Source organism: Acipenser ruthenus, chromosome 14 (assembly GCF_902713425.1).
Source record: "Acipenser ruthenus chromosome 14, fAciRut3.2 maternal haplotype, whole genome shotgun sequence".
Lineage (NCBI taxonomy): Eukaryota > Metazoa > Chordata > Actinopteri > Acipenseriformes > Acipenseridae > Acipenser > Acipenser ruthenus.
The window spans coordinates 22,994,072-23,018,015 of record NC_081202.1 but is presented as its reverse complement, the minus strand read 5'-3'; the positions used below and the strand labels follow the sequence as shown (position 1 = coordinate 23,018,015).

The following is a 23,944-nucleotide window of genomic DNA, read 5'->3' as shown; positions in this document are numbered from 1 at the left end:
AATTGTTACAAGATTTCACATTATTATTTTTTTTTACATACAATTACCCATTTATACAGTTGGGTTTTTACTGGAGCAATCTAGGTAAAGTACCTTGCTCAAGGGTACAGCAGCAGTGTTCCCCACTGGGGATTGAACCCACGACCCTCCGGTCAAGAGTCCAGAGCCCTAACCACTACTCCACACTGCTGCCCTGGCAGTATGTCAACTGCCAGGGTGGCCTACGGTCCCCGGGGTTGGATCGCATGGTCTTAAGGCTACTGACATGGGCTCAGAGGAACTTGCTGTCCCTGCAGGTGACGCACATTCCCGGAGTGGTGAACTGGGCAGCGGACCTCCACTCCAGGGAGGGTCCGCATCCGTCGGAATGGTGACTCCATCCTCAGGTAGTGGAGCGCATTTGGGAACGATTCGGGAAGGCACAGGTCGAGACGACACATTGCCCCCTGTGGTACTCGCTCCACCGCTTTCTCGAAAATGTCGGGTTAGAGAAAGCAGCAGTTCTCCTAGTGGCCCCTCAACCCTAAGTCAGCTCATACAAGGCCAGCCCTGGGAGATCCCACTTCGCATGGATCTCCTCAGTCAGACGAGAGGCACTCTTTGGCACCCAGAAGCGGGCAGGTTCCACCTATGGGTCTGGCCCATGACTGCTAGTTAGCCCTAGGGATATCAGATGCAGTTGTGGGTACCATGCAGAACGCTAGGGCAGACTCCACTAGGTCGTTCTATACCTACAAGTGAAAGTATTTTCAAGCTTGGTGTCTGGCTAGAAGCCAAGACCCAATCTCTTGCCCTATGCCAGTTATCTTACAGTTTCTGCAAGAACTGCTTGATGCTGGTAGGTCACCTTCCACTTTGAAGGTGTATTTAGCGGCTATTTCTGCATGCCATTCCCCCGTAGATTCGGTGTCTCCGGGTGCGCGTTTTTTGTCTACCCGATTTCTTAAAGGTGCTCGGCGATTACGCCCTCCCAGGAGGGCCGTTCTCCCTGAATGAAGCCTTGATATTGTATTGGAGGCTCTCACGAAGGCCCTGTTTGAGCCCATATACTCCACAGAGTTGAAGTATCTGTCTATGAAGACAGCTTTCCTCATGGCTATCACCTCCGCTAAGCGGGTCAGTGAGCTGCAGGCGCTGTCCGTGCACAGCTCCTGCAGCTCTCCTGCATGCGTATTTGGGAGGATGGCAGCAGGGTGTCTCTGTGCACCAACCCTGCTTTCCTCCCCAGGGTGATCACAGCCTTCCACATTAATAAGTCTGTGGAACTGGAGTCCTTCCATCCACCCCCGTTTTCTTCAACAGAGGATGAGAGATTGAATTTCCTCTGTCCAGTCCAGGCATTGCATTGAGATGCTACATGGATGGGACAAGAGCTATGCGACAGTCTGTCCAGCTCTTTGTCTGTCACAGGACATGGACACTAAGACAGCCCCTCTCAAAGCAAAGTCTGGCACATTGGATTGTGGACACAGACTTGACTTCGTATGATGGTGCTGGCTTGCCCCCACCGGGGTCTCACTGTCCGATATTTGTACTGTGGCAAGCTGGGCTATGCCGCATACTTTCTCCAGGTTCTACTGCCTTAATGTGGTAGATCCTGCCCTGCCTTCATTAGGCATGAGGGTCCTTGAGGGTGTAAGCTCACACCGCTAACCCTTGGGTTATGTGGTTCTGATGCGTCCCTTATATGCTGCCATTCCTTCTCCCTTGCGACAGCTCTGGTATACATTATTATTATTATTATTATTTATTTCTTAGCAGACGCCCTTATCCAGGGCGAAATGTCTTTGGTGGTTGTCTTTGAATTGAAAGGGAACGTTAGGTTACTTACTGTACTTACCGTAACCCTGGTTCGATGGAAAAAGAGGAAACCCTGGTTCGATGGAAAAAATGGCTTCCTCAGAATGACGGTTTTAATCCCTCCGTGGGCGGGACAGCGTGCGTCATCCCAGGAAGGGGCCTATTGGCAGCTCTGGTATAGAGAGCTCAGCGATACCTACCCAATGGGCAGGCATATCCCATACATAATGTCGTTGGTGGTCGTCTTCTCTTTCAGGGAACCAGGGTTATGGTAAGTAACCTAACGTTATTTGAGAACAGTAGGCATACACAGCGCAGTTCGCTTGTGTCAAGCAAATACAGCGAAACAAGTTTTAATCACATTTAACCATAATTGATGTCTCCTTTATTGTAAAATAATAATAATAATAATAATAATAATAATAATAATAATAATAATAATAATACATCTGAATTTCAAAGGTTTTCAGTCTTTAGAAGACCATGAGCTATCCGCCGCACTACAATCTAGTCACCGGGGCTATCTCCGTTTTCGGGAGTCATAAGGACAGATTCCCCAGGTAGAAGCACGATTTTAGTTCAGTTAAAAAACAGAGCTCTGTGCTGCTGCTGGGAGTTGGGCTACGATACATTTTATTACAGCTGCATTTCTATTAAGTCGAGTTACAAGAACACGAATCACAGCATCCCCATGCAGTTAAATAGTCATTATACTGTTGTTTTATTTCTGTTTAGATTTGCCCGAATGTATAAGAGGATCAAAATAAATTGCTCAGATGAAACTAAACAGAGTCTGCGTTCACGTTAATATTTATGCAAATGAGGATTGATTTGCGTGGTTTGTTTATTTAATTTAGTAATACGAATAAATAAATAAATAAATACAAATGCAACGCGTGTTTAGCTAAATCACAATACATGTATTTTAATTCAGTTTGCCTTAGAATGTGCGCTAGCAGTCAATAAAGTGGCAAGCAATTAATAGGGGGGTAGTTCATGGCATAGTCTATGAGAATGCCTGCTTGTACCACTGAAATTTACTTTATTTTGAAGACAAATGCCCGCATTAAATAAAAGGATACCACACTTGGCACATACAGACTATCAATGTGATTTCACCCTTTGAGTGTGAGCTAATTCCATAAGTAACTGTGCGAATAAATAACTAACTTCAGCCCGGTTTAAAACAAAAGGCCTGTCAAGTCAACATTAACTGCTTACCTAAGCTCTGTCACCAAGACTCGTAAAGTTGTTTTGTTTTTTGGTATTTTTTTACTAGATCGGCACCCATCCTTTATTCAGGTCGTAATAAGGGTCTTTCTGATTGGCTCGTGTTATTTAAAGCTACATTCGATTGGGGTCATTTTTTTTTTGTCTGCGAGGTGGGCAGGCTTGTTGTGTTTGGAGAGAAACAACGAAAGAAAAAAATAAAACCCAGGATACAAAGATTTTATTAAATATTTATGTTTTCATTTTATTGTTAATTTATTAAATTTACTTTCGGAAGACATGTCAGCTGCACGAGGCGGTGAAAATACTAACTTTTTGGATCTGCTGAATAAATTTGAGAAACTGTCAGGGAGGCCTTCTCTGAGAGCAGCAGGTCAGTTTAAAAATGATGTCTTGCTATTTTTATTAAAATATGAGAGAGATTTCTTAGTCACTGAACACTGGAAGTATACTTTACATGGTTTTTTTTTGTTTGTTTTACGACCAGCGCGGGCCTGTAAAATTTGGACTGATGAGGCTTCAGTCAGGCTCATGTGAAATTATAATTTAATCATTGCTTGTTTGCAGCATTTACTAAATAAAATTATACATTTCTTATTTTTATTATGCTTTATTTGCACATGCTCTTTAAATACCGGTTATTATACAGTACCTGCACACTGTAGTATGTTATATATTGGCCAATGTAATGACAATGGCAAGAATTACATTGACTTTTGTTGCTTCGTTACTTTATTTTTCAAATATTTAATAAAAATAAACACATTTGGGACATTTAAATATAAAGCTAATTGTGTGTCAAGTTGTAGAGTTTTAGCAGAAGGGCATATTCATTTGTTAACTTGCTTAACAATTACCAGAATCTGGTGTTAAAAGAAGGTGCAGGTGTGTTAGAAATTGGTATGTTGTCAGAATGTGGTACCTGTAGCACAACTTGGCCCCTGTAATGTCAAAAAGTGATACTGTCACATTGAAAGTGGTACGCTGTCAGATTTTGGTACAGGTGCAATCAATTACGATCTGATGGGTGTTTTCCTACTGTCAAACAGAGGTACATTTACCATTAATTATACATATTTATTTTTTTGCAAACTTAAACTAGAAACAATTTCTTTAAAGAATAAAAAACTATTCACTAGGAATAAGACTAAATGACAAGTCCACCGCAGAGTTGCACAAGTAAAATAAATGTGCAACACCCAGTGTATTGCATATGATACATATAAACATGCTGTTTTCTTAATCGTGAAAAAATATGATAAATTATTTTTAAAAACAATGTAAAAGACTGGAAAATATGGAAAATTTAATATAAAAAGATGTGAAAGACTGAAAACAGCATACCGTACCAGATTTGAATGGGCGATTCCCTGTTTTTCTTAGCAGATGGTGTTTAGGCATTCACGAGCAAGCGCAGTGCACTGCATACCACTTTTTAGCACGTACCTGAAAATAACACACCAGTTTCCTTTGTATGCCACATTTGCCTCTTTACATTCAGAACTACCACAATTGTGATTTAAACTTCTTAGGACATTCTTTACCACTATATATATATATATATATATATATATATATATATATATATATATATATATAAATAATTGAGATCTTTTATTTCATAATTGTAGACACTACTGATGTAATGATATTGCAAGTGTCTACCGGAAGGCGTAATAGTAGTACAGTATTTCATGTTAGATTTTGAAATGTCATGTTTTTCATTATATGGAGAACTACGAAGTGGTGTAATTCAACATGTTAACGTAGCATTATTCAGCAGGTTTTATTCGACTTTATTAAGCAAAATTAGTTAATTCTTTAGGGTGATGCAAAACATCTGGCCATAGCTGTAGGTCATGGTGGTCTATACTTTGAGGCCTCACACTATATGTGAACCTTTATGCAGGGCTCTCAAACTTTCCCATTGACAGTCCTGGACTCTCAACTAAAAAAACTGAAGGGAAGGCCCCTTATAAACTTGGGGGTCCCAATAAAGTACAAATACCGGTTTATGATATAGTATTGATGGTTCTAACTTTACCCAAATGCATTCTGTTTTGAACTTACAAAGGCCTATACCTCAAACAGGCCTTTACCTATAGAATTATTGGTGAAAATACATGTGCAAGACAATCTGTTGGCATTTAACAAATATTGGCACATGCACCAAGGGTCAGGTTAAATATGAATATACATTAGGTAATTCTGATCATAGAAACATTGTTAGAATTTGGAAAGCACCTGTATCGGACCAAACAGCTAATGCTGACATTGCATAACAAATATGGGGGGAAAAATTGTGTTTAACTTTTTACATTAATCAGTCAAGAAATGCATGTATATGGGCTACATTAATACTTCCTTGTTAGTAACTAACTAGCAGCTTTCCCCAAGATGCTATGCAGCCAGTATGATGCTTGACCCCAGACACTGCTGAAGTGAAATGACCCAGGGAGCTCAAGTGTAACAGATTTTATGAAAGGCAAGCAAACTGAGTACTTTTATCTATTTAATGTTGTGTAGTTCAAAATAAAAAAATATATTTGTAGTGCTGGGACAAATATCTGAATATTCAAACAAATATTTTTTGACGTGTATTCGGATACAAAAATCAGATGTTCGTATTCACCTAGGAATGACAAAAATACCTTGCACTTACTTACCGCCTCACCAGAAAATGAAAAACAGCTCTTTTGAGCCTCTTTTAAAAGTTTTAGTCAGCAAAAAGTAAAACCAGATTTGTGATCTCTGTGGAAAGCCACCTGGGTCAAAAAAGCGTTGCGCTCCTTTTAGAGCAAATCAGAATCTCATAGGACAGAAAAAAGGCAAGCATTCTGAAATGGCTCACTTAAACCGTGCTCATCTTGCTGGAAGTGTAGTGATATTTATATAGATTGTATATGTTTTTTGTTGCAACTTTTATGTGGAATGTAATAAGTGAGAACCAAAATGGTGAGGTTTTTTTTCCCCTTCGCTTTACAACACCATTTCCACGTTTTTATTTTATTTGACGTGTTTAAAATTAAATTTCAGTTTTCATTTGCTTGTGCAGCTACAAAAAGGCACAAGTAAACCTCATGTTGTTACTTAATGAAAACGTGCCTTTGGCCACTGTTTACTGTGAAGAAACGGCAATGGCAAGGAATGAAAAAAATAAGTAAGCTTTATGTACTATTTATTTTGGGAATGTAGTTTTGTAGTTAATCATTGGGGTACAGTAAGTCCTACACAACGTATTCTTTACTCCTGGGATATTTTTTTTACTTTAACGTGTTGCATAGTGCAACGTCTTGCTGTAAAATAAAGGCACATATGGGCCACGCCCTCTGCCTCTGCTGCTGTGCTGTCTCTGCCTGCGTTCTGAACAATATAATGGCTTTTATTACTTTTTGAAAATAAACAAATATTTAAATTGAGCGAATATCCGAACATGAAAATCCTGTGTTCGTCCCAGCACTAAATGTTTGACGTATTGTTTCTTTCTAAAATACACATTTATTTTAAGAACATGCATTATTCAAGGTAGTCGTCTCTTATAAGTTAATAACTTATTTTGTTGTGTTTTACAGTATAACAAATAGTCTGGGTATACTTGTATCAGATTTCTCTTTGTAGTTGAGCCAGGTGTTGTAAAATGGTAAAATAGAGTTCTAAAAATTGTTTCATATAATTTAGAAATTGTGAGAATTCTGTACTGTAAAATGACTTGTGTCCTTTTCATTGTGCTTCCCATCACAGTAGATCTGTATCAAATAAATAAAGTATAGGTGGAGGGTTTCTTGTGACTCCTCTTGTAATGCACTACCTCGTGGAGAGCAGAGTTATGCAAGCAGGAAATTGCTGGTTGCCAGTCTTGGCTGTGGGGGATTTTGACTGGTAGGCCACAGGGAGAGCTGTATTGTGATTCAGTGACCACTACTGGTGGCAGGTACCTGATGAAGATAGGCTGAGCGTAGCCAGGTTGGACCTTGCATCCATGTACATACAGGCATTTAATGTGTTAATTCCAAAACACATTGGTGCATACAGCACAATAGTTGCTGCTGGAAATTGAAAGACATGCCGCCTCCAAGGTTTTGCATGTATAACCTAGTAGGCAAAATCCATGAGTTGTTTCAAGGAGTCTGCTCCTTAAAGGAGTTCCAAAGGCTGATGGGAGATGAGCTTCTGAGATTTTAGTCCTTTTAAATTAGGTCCTCATCTCTGCCCCACCTGTCAAAGTTGTCCTAGCTTTAAAAGACCATAACTACTGTACTTGTCTCGCTTTAAAATAAAAAATAAAAAAGCATGCAAAACCTTTAACCGTTCTCCTGGTTTGTGGTATGTTTTTTGATGCCCTGCTGTCTGTGTGACTGACTCATTACTGGTAATTGTGGTGACAGGCTCTAAGAAGAGAGTACGGTGGCTGCCGGCTAGGAGAAACTTCAGTCAACCATGCCCAAGCCTCAGGATCCCTAAAAGGTTTTTAAGAGAAGGTGGGTGATTTTTGCCAGATGAAAAACAAAAAAATCAGCACTTATTGGTGAGAGTCACTGCAGCTTTTAGTCGTTAAATATACAGTAGGGCATTCTTCTATTGCACTGGTCCTTATTTTTTATTTTCTTATGTAGGGCTATTTTTTGTTTTAAATGTGCTGTCTGGTATTTAGATATCTGCTGTTTTCCTCGACTTTCTCACTTTTCCACTGAAGTAATGAGAGATACTGTACTGCCTCCAAATGCTTCCAAATCAAAATTGTCATCCTCTAGATTGCTTCAGACGGTTGTTGATTAATAACTGATCACTATTGAAATGTGTTATCCTGAGAATTGTGGACTTTGGGCAAAATTACTAGGATTATTGGTAGACTTTTTTTGTGATGTTTTGATAAACTGCAGTATTTAGTGGCTAATGTTGAAACATGAAAGGCTGTCTTCAGTAGCACTATTGTAATACTGCCCTCTGCTTAATTGGCAGCATGCTTGAATGCTTTACATACAATGTGTTGCAACAACTATCTTTTTATCTTTTTTTCAAGTTGTCGGGTATATGTTCTAGATGTGGTTTTTAAAGCCAAACTGGTGTGATTCAGGAGATTAAGAGGTTATTTTTAGTATGTTTAATCCAAAGTTAACACACTCAATGGTGCTAACAGATAAATGTTTTGACTAAGTCTCAATGTCAGCAGAAAGACCTGTTGTCGATTTAGTTTGCCATTTAATTGAGTTTAAAGGTTGAATGTGTAATTTAGCTGTGGTTAAGTGTCTTGTTTAGCAAGGAAATGCTATAAATGTTGATGAGGAATCTATGATATACTGAATAACAGGCCTATATACAGTAGTAGATTCAGAAGGTGTATTTTGCAGTGATCGGTACAAGTAATCAACATTCTTAACTAAGTAGCAGTATTTGGATAACGGGGCTTTAACCTTTCCATCCATTTAACCATCAGTGCTAATGGATGGGGAAAATCCACTGGCCCCACACACATTCTACTGGCCCAGTATAATGTTTATTGATAGTTCACCAAAAAAGCAGAGTTTGCATTGCAATTTATGTTTAATATATTAAATGGGAACAAGAGAAACATTTTTTAAGAACGTAACTATTGGAACATGTAAAACTTAATTAATCGTGACCAACTTAAACTCTTGGAACTAAAGTGTTCAAATCAACAAACGCTTAAATAAACCATTTACAGTTGTGCTTGTCGCTACTGTAACTCAAACAAGACTGAAAAGCTGCTATAGACACTTGCTAAAACTATGTACTACTGGAGGCTGTATGCTGTGGCTACATATTAACATTGATTATTTCAGTTTTCATGTGTGTTGATTTGAAATACTTTAATACTACAGTAGCAATTACTAAAAGGCATACAGTGTACAGAATAATAGTACATGGCAGAGAAGACAGCAGCACTAAAATAGTGTGAAATTTTGGTTTAATTAAATAAGGAGTATGGATCGATGCTTAAATGTGAAAAGGAATATGGCAATGTTATAGTATCCTTTGTTCATTGATAGATATATTGACATATCATGTTAATAGTTAAAATATTCTTTACTCTGGGTTGTTCTAAATGTGGTGCTGGATGCTACAAAATATTTACGATATTATTGCAGGCAATGCAGAGTTCATGCTCGTACATAAACTAAGGTTAACAGGAGAAAAGTTGTGTGCAGTGCGGTGTCTGGGGGCAAGGCCACACCTCCAGCACTCCCACTTCCAGCGTCCTTGGGCACAAAACAAAACAGCAACAAAAACAGATACGCCACTGAGGTGTGTTTGTATGTGAAATTTACCTGCCACAGGTAAATTAGTTGGGGTGCTAATTTCGAACTCTGGGATACTAAAGGTATTTTATTACCTCCCATCAGCATTCCTAGGATTCTATACTGAACATATCTTTCATTTTGGAATGTATTTGCATAATTATAAACAGGATGTTACTGTAGGTTTTCGGTATCCGTTTGAAATATGTTTCTTCTCTTCCAGTTGTAATAATACTTTGTATCCTCTGCAAATATTGGATTGTACATTGGAAATGTCACAATAGGTCAGAACGTGGGGAGAATAATAATTAAAAATAAATAAAAATCAGGGTTTGTTAAATGCATTTCTCTACCTGTTTCTTGTAACATTTTAATGTGGTTGTTATTTACATTTAAGGAGCCTCCCTCCCAAAAGCTGGACCCTACCAACAATGGTACATGGATGACGAGACAGCGTTAAACATTAACCAATTGAGGCTCACCGTTCTGTGCAAACAACAGTTGCACTATAGAAAATGTGGTTGTCCTATTAAAAGAACAGTGCATCTCTTGTATTTTAATGTTTTGTTTCTCTCCTCCTCTCTCCAGGTAACCGCCCGCCCCCTGCTCGGAGCGGACACCGCTGTGTTGCAGACAATGTTAACCTGTACGTGTTTGGAGGGTACAATCCTGACTTTGACGAGTCGGGAGGATCTGAAAATGAAGACTACCCCTTGTTTCGGGAGCTCTGGAGGTATCACTTTGCAACTGGAACATGGCAGCAAATGAGAACAGAAGGGTACATGCCCAGAGAGTTAGCATCCATGTCGGGTAGGTGATACTTGTATATTAACTCAAGGTGTCTCGCACTCAAGTTATACTCGTGTATCCTGCCGCAGTACTGTTCCCTGTGTTACACGTAATGGGACCTCCACCTGACAAAACATAACTTCCTGTGCTCAGCAGAACGTAGGGTCTTAACGGTATTACCTGTAACACAGGAAGTTAACCTATGGTGTTGTGGCTGGAACAGTTGGCTTCACCTAATTCAAAGTTAATGCCAGTGTCAGTAACATCAGTAACACCCCCCTCTGTATCTCTCATTACTACAGCAGCTCTCTTGATATGATAGTTGATGACCATGACAGTATGTACAGAATAGTATACAATAAGAATTAGTAATACCATTTTTAATCACAATTTGCAAAAAAGATATCATTTCATAATTAAACTCAGTAGTGCTCAATTTATACTAGAAGAACCCTAATACATTTAAATGAGAAATGTTTAGACTAGACATTGAGACAGATTTTGACAGATACATTCAATGGATGGGTATGTACTGCCATATACCCCCAGAATCTGATGCTCTAAATATTGTTAATACCAAGTTTCATGACAATTGGATAAGCAGCTGTCCAGATATATGCAAAAATGTATCATACAGGCAGATGGATTCAATGCCCTCTGGAGCCAAAAGCATCTGAACTGTATCCAGTGTGGCGATGGCTTTATTTTGTGGTAGGAGGCTCTGGATGTTCAGTTGTCAGATTATCCACTAGTCTTTTTTAATAGTTTGTATCTCTTCGTTACTAGTAATAAGTATCGAGTTACAAGTAAAGCGTGGTGTCAGATTAAAGAGGCAGGATGCATATTTTATATAGAGAAAATCTGGGACCAAGACTGTCAAATTAAGCAAAGGTGTTGAGTTGTCCACCAGTCGAGTTAACCGTGTTTTTTTGACAACAGCTTTTTTAAACCACTCACTGTTGCAAGTCATTCTTTTGAACCTTGACAAAGTCCATCATAGTCTTGTTTCAGTGAGGCAAAATATGTTTGCTGAGCTTCACCAAGTAACTGCCTCAAGATAAAATAATTTTACAGACTCCTTCTGCTGTTCATACCAAGACATGAATCCTCGCATCTGTAGCACTGCTGTCTTGTTGTCGGCTCCATAGGTTAGACTGACGCATGCGTCTTTGAGTGTGTGTTTGTGTGTGCACCACATGCATTAAGTCTAAACTGACAATGTACTGGATTTCAGAGATAAAACTCGTCGGGAGCCGTGGATAAATGAGGTTCTACTGCACTTGTATGTCACTTGGTTTACCTGAGTGATGATGATTTACAGAACTGAGAAATGGAGCATGAGAGGTGGACAGACTTATGGAAGGGACTATACAGGAGGCTGTGTGGTCCAGTGGTTAAAGAAAAGGGCTTGTAATGAGGAGGTCCCCAGTTCAAATCCCAGCTCAGCCACTGACTCATTGTGTGACCCTGAGCAAGTCACTTAACCTCCTTGTGCTCGGTCTTTCGGGTGAGACGTTGTTGTAAGTGACTCTGCAGCTGATGCATAGTTCACACACTAGTCTCTAAGTCGCCTTGGATAAAGGTGTGTGCTAAATAAAGAAATAATAATGATAATGATCATAACTAGAACTGCCAGACAGTTTTACGGTTTCCAAGGTCAGTACCAGTTGGAAATTTTGGCAAGCTGCAGCATTGCAGCACAAGTGTCGACAACAGATCAGTTTTATGAATTTCAATTCAAAATACTGCATTAGTTCATTATCTCACAATGCTTTATAACTTTAAACCATAGTAACAATGACCCTATCTACACACAGTAAGGAGTTATAAGCTAATTTTACTTTTAACCTTAAGGAGAGGTCAAAAGTCACGATCAAGGTAATTTTTGAATAGAGCATATATGGGTTCCTCAATGTGTTGTGTAGTAACCATAACCCTTTGTGCACTGTAAGGAGTTATAAGCTAGTTTTACATTTGATCTTAGAGATCAAAGGTCACAGGCAAGGTGATTTTTGGATAGAGCATATATGGGTTCCTATCTGTTCTATAGTAACCATTAACCTATATACACTCTGTCAGGAGTTTATAAGCTAGTTTTAAATTTTAACTTGAGAGGTCAAAGGTCGCAGGCAAGGTCATTTTTGGTTGGAGCACATATGGTTTTCTGTATGTGTTCCATAGTAACCATTAACCTATCTGCACTTTGTAAGGATTTATAAGCAAATTTTACATTTGATGAAAGATTTTTGAAAGGTTTTTAAAGAAATGTGTCAGGTGGCCATATTGGTTTACGCACAAACACCATTTTTGAAAAAGTCAATTGTATTGACACAGGGATAATGCTTGTCAACTTTGGAGTTAATCAACTAAACTGTGTTCAACTGAAGCGGTTTTAAAATTACAATTTTTCCTTTCCAGTCCGATGTCGGACCCTGTCATCAAAAAGATGTCATGTCCCTAGTCGTTTTTTTCTCCGGAAAAAGTCGAGAAAAGCTTTCAATGGCCGAGAGAAGCTGAAAAAAAAACAAAAAAAAGAGGCGGACCTGAGCAATACACATAGTCCCTTCACCACAGATATTAACACGGAAATAAACAAACAAGATAGCTGCTTCCGCATCCAGCGCTCAAAGAAAATCGCGGACATTTGCCAAGCTTTTTAAGATGTTATAGTAATAAAATAATTACTTGGATAGCATTATTGAGTGATAAATCGAGTGATCAGGAGATGATTTATCAGTATGCACTACTATGAAGAGATATGTGATAAATACTGCAAACAAAGAGTGGGGCAGGGCTGGAGATGCAGTACTGAGTTTCCTTTTGATATGCAGTGCCGTTTTAAACCTGTTTTACTGTGAATAAAATTACTTTTAAACAGCAAGTGTAAAATAAACGGCTTGTGTGAAAAATACTGAATAAATGGATCACAAAGGGTTAAATTTAAGAACAAAACGTAGGTTTGGCCACCATCTTGTTTTACGAAAGAACACCATTTTGCCATATTTTAATTCCATTGTCCTTAGGATGACGCCTACCAAGTTAGGAGTTAGTTGGTTAAACGGTTTGCAAACATAAGCAGTTTGATGTTTGGCTGCGTTTTGGTGGCAGCCATTTTGATAGTAAAATATATCGCAGCAACTTCTGCTTCGCAAACTTTAAGTGGGTTTGGTTGCTGATGACACATGCAAAGTTTCAGATCAACCGGTTCCCAAGAAGAAGATTTTGAAAGGTTTTTCCAAAAAATTCCAAAAAATGTGTCAGGCTGCCATCTTGGTTGACGCAGAAGTGCAATTGTTTTTGCATCTGAACTGTAATCTACACAGGATGATAGCGGCCAAGTTTTCATGTTGATTGGTTACACCGCGTGCGAATAGGAGCAGTTTAAAGTTTTGGTAGGAAAAACGACAATAATACTTATTGTGTTTTTTTCTTTTTTTTTTTTTTTTTTTTTTAATTAAAAAAATAAATTAAATAATAATAATAATAATAATAATAATAATAATAATAATAATAATAATAATAATAAATTTAAAAAAAACTCTTTACAATAACAATAGGCTTCCCCAGCTAACTTGGAAGCCTACTAATAATAATCCTGCACCTTTTACTAAACTTCGCTTTGCATTGTAGATAATATTGCCTGTCTGGTAGCTACTATAACTGTGCAAGTCACATGCTGAGTAGTATAACTGCAGATGTTATTGACTACAGCTGTAGGGCTGTGTTAAAAGGTTTGTTCAAAGGAATTCAAAGGTTGTTCTAAACCTTCGATGGTTCGTCAGGCGGCATTAATGCATTGTCGGATGTTTTAACAGAAACCGTTTGACAAATGAGTATACTATAAATAACACATTAAATGTCACTCGCATGCAAAAGTCGATATTTTGATTTGTATAATGCCCATTAAAAAAAAGTTGTATTAAAATGCACTACCAAATCGTTCTATGTAGCTCCTATTTTATCAATGACATCCCTGCTGTGCATTGGAGCCAGGGTATTCCAGGGTATTGCACCAAATATCTGAGGGAGTACCTATAGCGGCTGTATTGCTTCAATAAAATATGTACTGAATACATAGTGTGCAAGATGTAAGAAGTGTTCTGGTAGAATAAGTATGAAACCCAAAATATACACTAATAATTTTTATTTCGAAAACTGAGCTCTGAGTAGGCTAAAGCAATTAACCTGTTAAAATAAATAAACCAGAGTTGAAAGGTCACAGCATGGAGGCAGGCACCTCTACAGTGTCTAATAAATGGGTTTCAGAAAGGATTTAAGACAGAAAAAAAGACAACAAATAAGGAACCTCTCATCTACAGTTTGCAAAAAGATGTTCACCCTGCCTGGAGTATTTCATGTTTCGTTCTGGAGAAAATTGGCATTTATTTTCAACAAACTGGGACCAGGGGAATAAATATTGTTCGAACCTTCGTTCAGTAATGTGTTGTGAACCTTTAAATGTCAAAATGTACCTTTCGTTACAGCCCTGTGCACCTGTACCTTAAATTTTACTTGTAACGAAAGTATAAGTATTTCTCTCCCCCCACCCCCCACCCCCCCCCCCCACCCCCCCCCCCTCCCCTTCAGCTGTTTTACACGGGAACAACTTGCTGGTGTTTGGTGGCACTGGAATTCCATTTGGTGAGAGCAATGGAAATGATGTCCATGTTTGTAATGTTAAATACAAACGTTGGTCTCTACTCAGTTGTCGTGGAAAGAAACCTAACCGAATTTATGGGCAGGTACAGTGTTTAATTTTGTATTGTAGAGTTTGTTATTGCTGTTTTGTAGTGTTACGCTACTACTAGGGGTGGAGACAAGTTTTTATAAATGTGTTCTTGTGGTGATTTGACATCCACAAAGCATTACTCAACCTTGATTAGAAAGCAAACGTAATTTATGGGGAAAGTGTGCAGTTATATTTATTAATTGCATGAATTCACATTGACAGCATAGCTCAATCGAGAGAACTCCTGCAGAAAGTGTATTTGTCCACATTTTGTAGAATGTGACTAGAGGTTGTGGACAATTTTAAGTTGGGATAGTAATATATAATTTAAATGATTTATTTTTTGTTTTTATTTTGAAGGCAATGGCAATTATAAATGGCTACTTGTATGTATTTGGAGGAACAACAGGTTATATTTACAGCACAGATCTTCATAGATTAGACCTGACCACACGTGAGTGGATTCATCTTAAACCAAACAACCCCCCAGATGACCTGCCTGAAGAAAGGTGAGAAATGCTGGGTTCTCATCCAAGCTAACATGTAAACTGGTATTTTTAGTGTAAATAATCTGTCAGTTTTTGTATATTTTATGTGCCAACATATTTTTTTTTGCTACAAAATAGTCACTTATGGTTGTCCTTATCTTTTTATACAAAGGTACAGACATGAAATTACACATGATGGACAAAAGATATACATCCTTGGAGGGGGAACATCGTGGACATCTTATCCTTTGGATAAGGTACTGTACGAGACAGAGGTTTTACCTGCCTGCTCACTGAAAGAGAAAACATTCTACAAACTTATTTTGCCTCAGATATAAATGTGCATTGATACAGTGCTCTGGACAAATCAAGAATATTCAGAGATGTGTATAATACGTGTGTTAAAACATCCCAGGTCCTTTATTGAACTAGTAGCTGACACATTTTTAATGACTTGCAATGCTTAATATGAAACCATCTCTGAAAATCCCTTTTATTGTTTAGAGCGTGTATAAACTTAATTTCCCTAGTATTTTAATCAGTTCGCATCAGTCAGTAAACATTATTGGTTCCAGGTATAAAAGAGCAGGGTGTAGAAAGAAAATTGACTTGAATAGCTACAGTGCTGTGAAAAAGTATTTGCCCCCTGTCTGATTTTCTGCATTTTTGCACATTTTTCACATTCTATTTGGTCAGATTTTTTTGTGGGTTGTAGTACTATATAGGGGGTCTGAGAGAAAAAATGACACCAAAGTTTGGTGCTTCTTTCATTTGTTTGGTGTGCAAGGTAATCAAACATGCAATCTTCAGGTGTGAAAGTTATTACCCCCCCCCCCCCCCCCCCCCCAGTTAACTCAACCCAGTTAAAGGGATAATTAGGGTCAGCTGTTTGAGTACTTTGGTTCATGACTCCACCATCAGAAAGACACTGGGCAAAAATGGGATTCATGGCAGAGTAGCAAGGCGGAAACCATTGCTCACTAAGAAGAACATGAATGCTCGTCTCAAGTTTGCCAAAAAGCACCTGGATGATCCTCAAGAGTTCTGGAACAATGTTCTATGGACAGGAGTCAAAAGTGGAACTTTTTGGCCGACATGGGCCCTGTTATGTCTGGCGAAAAACAAACACTGCATTCCACAGTAAGAACCTCATACCAACTGTCAAGCATGGTTGTGGTAGTGTCATGGTTTGGGGATGCTTTGCTGCATCAGGACCTGGACGCCTTGCCATCATTGAAGGAACCATGAATTTTGCTCTGTATCAGAGAATTCTACATGAGAATGTCAGGCCATCCATCCGTGAGCTGAAGCTGAAGCGCAGCTGGTTCATGCAGCAAGACAATGATCTGAAACACACAAGCAAGTCTACATCAGAATGGTTGAAGAACAAGAAATGTAAAGTTTTGGAATGGCCTAGTCAAAGTCCAGACCTAAACCCCATTGAGATGTTGTGGCAGGACCTGAAACGAGCAGTTCATGCTTGAAAACCCACAAATGTCACAGAGTTGAAGCAGTTCTGCATGGAGGAGTGGGCCAAAATTCCTCCACGGCACTGTGAGAGACTAATCAATAACTACAGGAAGCGTTTGGTTTCAGTTATTGCTGCTAAAGGTGGCGTAACCAGTTACTGAGGCTAAAGGGAGCGATTACTTTTTCACACGGGCATTGGGTGTTGCATAACTTTAATAAATAAATGAAATATGTATCAAATGTTTGTTTGTTTATTTGTTCACTTTTATCTAATATTAGGTTTTGGTTGAAGATCTGATGACAGTCTGTGTCAAAAATATGCAAAAATGCAGAAAATCAGATAGGGGGCATATACTTTTTCACGGCACTGTATATTGTTTATGCCTACACTTTAGGAGCATGGAATGGTGTTATATGTTGTGAAATGAGACTCTGAGTCAGGAAGCTGCAGTGAAAGCGTTAATGCACACATTTATTAATAAAATAAACAAAAACACAAGATCCACTAAAATAAAAGGTTTAAACAAAACAAATCCTTACTTTCCAGGCTGGGCAGCACCTTTGGAACTTCTCCTTTCAAATTCATCCTGTTTAGGCTGGGCATCCCTTTTATACCAAGTGGCTTGGACTTGATTCGTGATCAATTATCCAATTAAGACCCAGCAACATTACACACGTGCATTTGGCGGGGATAGAATTAACTCCATCCCTGCCAAACTTCAATACAAATACAGTAATCCGTCGCATATCCGACTGTGATGGGAGCAGAGTAAGGGCAGATATGTAAAAAGGCAGATAAATGAATCCTCTTTTAAATACCATTATACACAGCTGTAACAATTTTCTGTACTAATATTATTATTTTGAGATTCATTAGGGAGCTCCCCTAAATCCCTTGTTTAGAAAGATACAGGGTATTAATGCATGTGACAAAGTAGCCGTCTGGGTGCACGAATTTGCTGCCGAGTGAGGCAGGAGATTGAGACGTAGGTTGAAGTTGATATGCCCCGCAGGCGAACAGGATTTATTTACATCAGGGGTGTCAGACTCAGTTCCTGGAGGGCCGCAGTGTCTTCGGCTTTCATTCCACCCAAGCTCTCAATTACTTAATTGGTCTAATTATTTGATTAACTGGACACATTTAACACTTCTCTAAAGGCTTCAAAATATTTCATAGTGTACCTTGAATCAAGTGCATTTTTAAAACCATCAACTGTAAAAGACCTTGAAAAATATGAAGTATGTCAAATTCAAACAAATAATTAGATCAATTATGTTAATTGAGAGCTTAAGTTGGAATGAAAACCAGAAGACCCTGCGGCCCTCAGACTGGAGTTTGACACCCCTGATTTACATTGTAGCGCTGAGCTGCGAGGTTTTCAGGATATAATGACAGACAAGAGTTGTGGTTCAAAGCAGTAGGAAATCTTTCTTTCTTTCTTTCTTTCTTTCTTTCTTTCTTTCTTTCTTTCTTTCTTTCTTTCTTTGTTTCTTTTCTCCTGCTGCCAGGTCCCTCTTCTGTCTTTCAAGCTTATCGCCACCCACCCAAGTCCCTCCCCCTTCCTCACTCATTGGTCCAGCACTCCCTATTTCTGACTGGTCGTGTCAGACCCTCAGTGACGCACTCACACAAACACCAAAACACACACACAGCATATTATTTATGCTGTGTGTGTGGCAATGTAAAGTTTATCCTAGTGACTAGATTTTATTGTTGTTGACATTTTATAGATTTCATTTTTTTCAGATACATGCCTACAATTTAGAAACCAATTCATGGGAAGAAATAACAACTAAGCCACACGACAAAATAGGTATGTGTCTAATGAAACATTAGTGATAAGCATGTACAATGGTGTGAATTTTTTTTTTCTTCTTTTGAGCCATTTGTTTAGGAGGCCAATTGGGACTTTGATGTATTTGTTAAAATGAAGGAATTTGTTTGTCTGACTCTATGTATTTATTTATTTATTTATTTATTTATTTAAGGATTTCCTGCAGCAAGGAGATGTCACAGCTGTGTACAGATAGGAAGTGGTAAGATGCAATTTAGCATTCTCTGTCTGGTAAACATAATTAGTGGTCTTGGTGAAATAATGTATGAATGAAAGCTAAAATTGTTTCTCAGATTATGGTGTTTGAATACTTTTCAGACAATTCAGTTGTATAACAAAATAGTGTGCTGTAAACAGTCATTTTAGCGTGTTTAAAGCTGGTTTTACAGAGCTTGGTTAGCAGTAATCTTGGACCACCTAATGTGGTAACGTAATAAGATTAGTACTAATCGGCGTCTGTGAAACCAACCATTAATCCTTTTTTTTTTTTTTTTTTTTCTTTTAAGATGTATTTATATGTGGCGGCTATAATGGGGAATTGATACTAGGAGATCTTTGGAAAATGAATTTACAAACATTCCAATGGACAAAACTACCAGCAGCCATGCCGGAGCCTGCCTATTTTCACTGTGCAGCTGTAACTCCAGTAAGTAACACCTGCAGTGTATGTTGGACCACTTTTGCATCTGTGCATTTGTTGCTTTTATAAACTCCCAAAAGATTTTTAGGTGATATGATTGGACTTTGACAAAGTGAACACAAGTTAACTCTGTAGGCTAACTTGATGTACTACAAACTCTTAAACGCCTGTTTTATCACATTTGCTTTCAGGCTGGCTGTATGTATGTCCATGGCGGAGTGGTAAACATTCATGAAAACAGGAGGACTGGCTCCCTGTTTAAGATCTGGCTGGTAGTACCCAGCTTGTTGGAACTGTGTTGGGAGAAACTTCTGAAGTCTTTTCCCCAGCTAGCACAACTCTCTACAACACAGCTCATAAACCTTGGCCTCACACAGGAACTCATAGAGAGATTGAAATAAAACATTTTGGGAGTGTCTTCAGGAGTAAGCTATACATGTACAGCAAGGACAGACTATGGGCACTATATTGGGGGGGGGGGGGGGGGGGAGCTATTTAAAAAAATTACTTTCCAAGCCTTACTACATAAAAACATTGGAGGCCTTTTTTCGTTTGCACTTTTTTTTTAAATTAAATTTTTTTTTAGGAAGTGGAATGTACCTAGTTTGTTAAATCAATTGACAACCTCGCCTATTTTTCTAGTATGTTAAAGTCCATGAAAACTGCTTGTGTTAACTTTGGTGCATACCTACAGAATGACCTCTGAAGACTGGTAGTCCTTTAGGTAGGTGTGTTGAACTAGTATAGTTCAACCATTCATTTTCCTTCTGGTTTCTCTTCGCTGTTAATTAAGGAGACCAATGCAGAAGTAGTTTGCACTTGATCTATGCCTGCTTAACACCAAATATATGATTTGCTGATGAATTACCTGTGAACTGGTAGGAAACATGATTTTATACGTGCTGCTTCCAGTCTTGCAGGTTACAATGAAATCTTCAATTCAAGTCTAAAGATGTTTTGGTTGGTTGTGCCATTTAACTAGAAAATTACACAAGCTTAAATTTTTTCATTGGGCAAAGATTTGGAGAATTCCAAAGCTTGCTTACTGTCGCAAGCATTTTATTTCCACATCTTCCTAAATTTTGTAAAAATGTGATTAAGCAAACTGCTGGTGTCTAGGGAGAATGTTTTTAGATTGAATTAAGAATATGTGTAGATTAAAAGGCATGCATGTTTGGCTGGTACTTTTCAGTATACACATTCAGTAGAGACAAATTATTGATGAATTTACATTATTTGCTCTAAAAAGGGAAACAAATGACTGCAGTTAACTGTTACCTTCAAATTTTTAAAATTGTGCTTCTTTCCATTGCACTTTAGCTATATGAAAGAAACGCTCCAATCCAACACTGATATTCTAATGTACTGGTGGTTCCTGTACTGCCCCCTTGTGGACAGCATTTTATTTTGTCTACCTCCGTTATCGTAGCAACTCCCTTCTGTCTCCTGATTACTAAAATATCCTGCAAATAAAATATCACTGTGAACAAGGTGCTTCTAATTTAAACATGTATTTTACTTTTTCCTTTAGCCATAATTAGAAATATGCTAAGGACATTTAATAGCATTTTATTTTCATATACTTTTTAAATTCAGTTCAACAGTTCAAAGTTTTACTAAACAATAATTATGGTTATGGTATAATTTGATAGTTAAGTTTTTAATGTGTGTGGTTTTTTTTTTTTTTTTCCCCCACGCAAATATTGCCTTTTTTCAGTGCCTATTCACACTAACTTTTTAAAATGAAAATAGTGGAGCAACTTTGTTTTTTTGTATCTGTTCCTTTTAATGTTTTTAAATAATTGAATGGGTAGATACCTACTAAAAACTAGCGTCCTTTTAAAATATGAAACTAGGTTTTATATTTCTAATATGTGCATTGAAACAGCGGAGGAAGACAAAGTGAGCCAGAATTGGCAATTATGTATGATTAGATGATGCTATCTGATTTATAAAGCAAAACCCTGCACAATTGTATACAAACTAAGATTGTTTTTAAAATCTTTTTGGCATTGATTTATCCATAGGTGTTTCCATTGATTTTACGCTGCTACTGTAAATTCAGGTGTACAGTAATACCATCTTTTAAGTTGAGATATAACAATTTAACAAAAATGTAATGCAAAGAGTGAAAGATTGGATTGCAAGTATCCATGCAGCACACCTCCCCCCCCCCCCCCGTTAATGTTAGAGGGGCTATTTGTATGATATTGTGCACCATTTATATATATTTTTTTTTAATCTACCACTGTAGGCATATATGTCTTGCATATATTTAAACACCAACATTTATTTTCAATGCTGCATGACGTGTATAATGTTTATATTCAACCAAAGAATTGTTTTAATTCTGATCTCTCCTGGGGAGATGGATTCAAACATAAGTTAATGTTCCACACTAGAGAAGTGTACTGCACATTGTAAAACTGCAGTAGGGACACAGCACATAAGAGCTTTAAACAATGTTCTGTCAAAACAAGAAAAATAATTGCATATGCCACCTAAATACTTGGAACCTAGACTCTTCACACATGTGCATTTGTTAGAGGTAACCCTGCCAACCCCCACCCATCACCACCAGCAAGAAACAGCAGTAAAAGTTGAGGTCTAATTTGACATGTATGTTTATATTTAAGTACCCACAAGCATGGTCTTCAGGAAGAGCTCTTCAGTGGCAAATCTGATGGAGGTTATTTCCAGGATTGATAGTGGAAAGAGTTAAAGGGAACTTACCTCCACTTCACTTGTTAACTTCCAACCAGGGGGTGACCTTTAGACTATACAGTAATTGTCATGTATTGGTAGATAAAGTGTTAAGTACTAAGTGTTTAAAAATCAAATAACGGATTCATAGCTTCCGAATATGCTGAAATATTTGTAAGAACAAACCTTTTATTTTTTTTTATTTTTTTTTTAATTTTATCTTTAAATGTCAGTAGTCTCTAAACAACTGATCAGTTTTAGTTGGGAGTAGGAGGGTTCTTTCTTTGAATACGATGATTGGTCTGCTCTGCTTTGTGGTAGGACTGTACATGCCAAACTGCTTACCTTATTTTTGTTATGCCATACCTTTAATTGCTGCATGGGAACTAAATTATAACCTGGAGTCTCTTGTGCTTGAATCCTTGTGGTGTACAGAAAGGTTCTAAGTCAATTGCTAACTGTTTGTGTGTAATTGTCCAGTGTTTTGGCTGTTTGTTTGTTTGTTTGTTTGTTTGACAAATCAATAAAAGATATATTGTAAATCATTGTTCACTGGTCATTTGTAAGTTTTTTAGTTCTTCAGCATCTAAACATGGTAATAACTGATTTAAAATTAAACTTTGATTACTGCTGTAGTATTGGACTCTGCTTTTTTAAATGGCTTATAACTATCCCAGAAATGTTCATTTGAACCTGTCTGTCATTTATGAAGGCTGTATGGTGCTTTGCTAGCAGGGATGTGTTTGACTTTTATTCGCCCCATGTTCGGTGAAATCAAAAACAAATAAAAGCACAAACGTGCTGAACCAGTAAACCCATAATGTCAGCAAATACAGTGGCTCTCAAAAGTATTCACCCCCTTGGACTTTTCCACATTTTATTGTGTTACAACATGGAATCAGAATGGATTTAATTAGGAGTTTTTGCCACTAATCAACACAAAAAGTCCATAATGTCAAAGTGAAAAATAAAATCTACAAATTGTTCTAAATTAATTACAAATATAAAACAGAAAATAATTGATTGTATAAGTATTCACTGCTTTTGCTATGACACACCTAAAAAAAGCTCTGGTGCAACCAATTGTCTTTAGAAGTCACATAATTAGTTGAATGGAGTCCACCTGTGTGCAATTAAGTTGTTTCACATGATTTCAGGTTAAATACACCTGTCTCTGGGAGGTCCCACAGTTGGTTAGTACATTTCCTAACAAACTACATCATGAAGACGAACGAACATTCAAAGTAAATCCGGAATAAGGTTCTTCAAAAGCACCAATCGGGTAGGATATAAGAACATTTCCAAGGCATTGAATATCCCCCGGAGCACAGTAAAGTCCATTATTAAGAAATGGAGAGAATATGGCACAACTGTGAATCTGTCTAGAACAGGCCGTCCTCAAAAACTGAGTATCCGAGCGAGAAGAGTACTAGTCAGGGAGGCCACCAAGAGGCCTATGGCAACTCTAAAGGAGTTAGTCTTCCACGGCTGAGCCGGGAGACACTGCATACGACAACAATAAGCCTGGGTGCTTCACAAAACTGGCCTATATGGGGGAGTAGCAAAAAGAAAGCCATTGTTGAAAAAAACTCGCATCAAATCTCAGCTAGTGTTTGCCAGAAGGCATGTGGGAGACCAAGTGGAAGAAGATTCTATGGTCTCATGAGACCAAAATAGAGCTTTTTGGCCTCAACGCTAAGCGCTATGTTTGGCGCAAGCCTAACACCGCACATCATCCTGAGAACACCATCCCTACCGTGAAGCATGGTGGTGGCAGCATCATGCCATGGGGATGCTTCTCTGCGTCAGGGCCTGGAAAGCTCGTGAAGATAGAGGGCAAAATGGATGCAGCAAAGTACAGAGAAATCCTAGAGGAAAACCTGCTGAAGTCTGCAAGAGACCTGGGACTTGGGAGAAGATTCGTCTTCCAGCAGGACAATGACCCCAAACATACAGCCAAAGCCACACTGGAGTGGCTTAAAAACAAATAGGTCAATGTCCCG

General features: G+C 38.2%; 2 protein-coding genes across 3 annotated transcripts in view; one reads left to right on the top strand and one right to left on the bottom strand.

The window, feature by feature from the left end:
* Positions 1-3,156: 3,156 nt before the first annotated feature.
* Positions 3,157-22,488, top strand: LOC117420158 (kelch domain-containing protein 10-like). 2 transcript variants are annotated; one of them, XM_034033737.3, is made up of 10 exons: positions 3,157-3,403; positions 7,416-7,508; positions 9,876-10,097; positions 14,664-14,818; positions 15,166-15,314; positions 15,466-15,550; positions 18,511-18,577; positions 18,753-18,800; positions 19,105-19,244; positions 19,430-22,488. In XM_034033737.3, exons 1-10 carry the CDS (start codon positions 3,310-3,312, stop codon positions 19,637-19,639), a joined length of 1,263 nt encoding a protein of 420 aa, XP_033889628.1. In that variant the 5' UTR covers positions 3,157-3,309; the 3' UTR covers positions 19,640-22,488. The 2 variants fall into 2 exon arrangements, with proteins under 2 accessions (XP_033889628.1, XP_033889629.1); XM_034033738.3 differs by lacking the exon at positions 7,416-7,508 and having other exon boundaries at positions 3,159-3,403.
* Positions 16,134-23,944, bottom strand: part of LOC117419379 (protein smoothened-like) — a 32,186-nt gene continuing 24,375 nt past the window's right edge. The window contains exon 13 of the transcript XR_009307270.1: positions 16,134-16,639. The gene's annotated coding sequence lies outside the window, so the exon portion shown is untranslated. The remainder of the gene's footprint in view (positions 16,640-23,944) is intronic.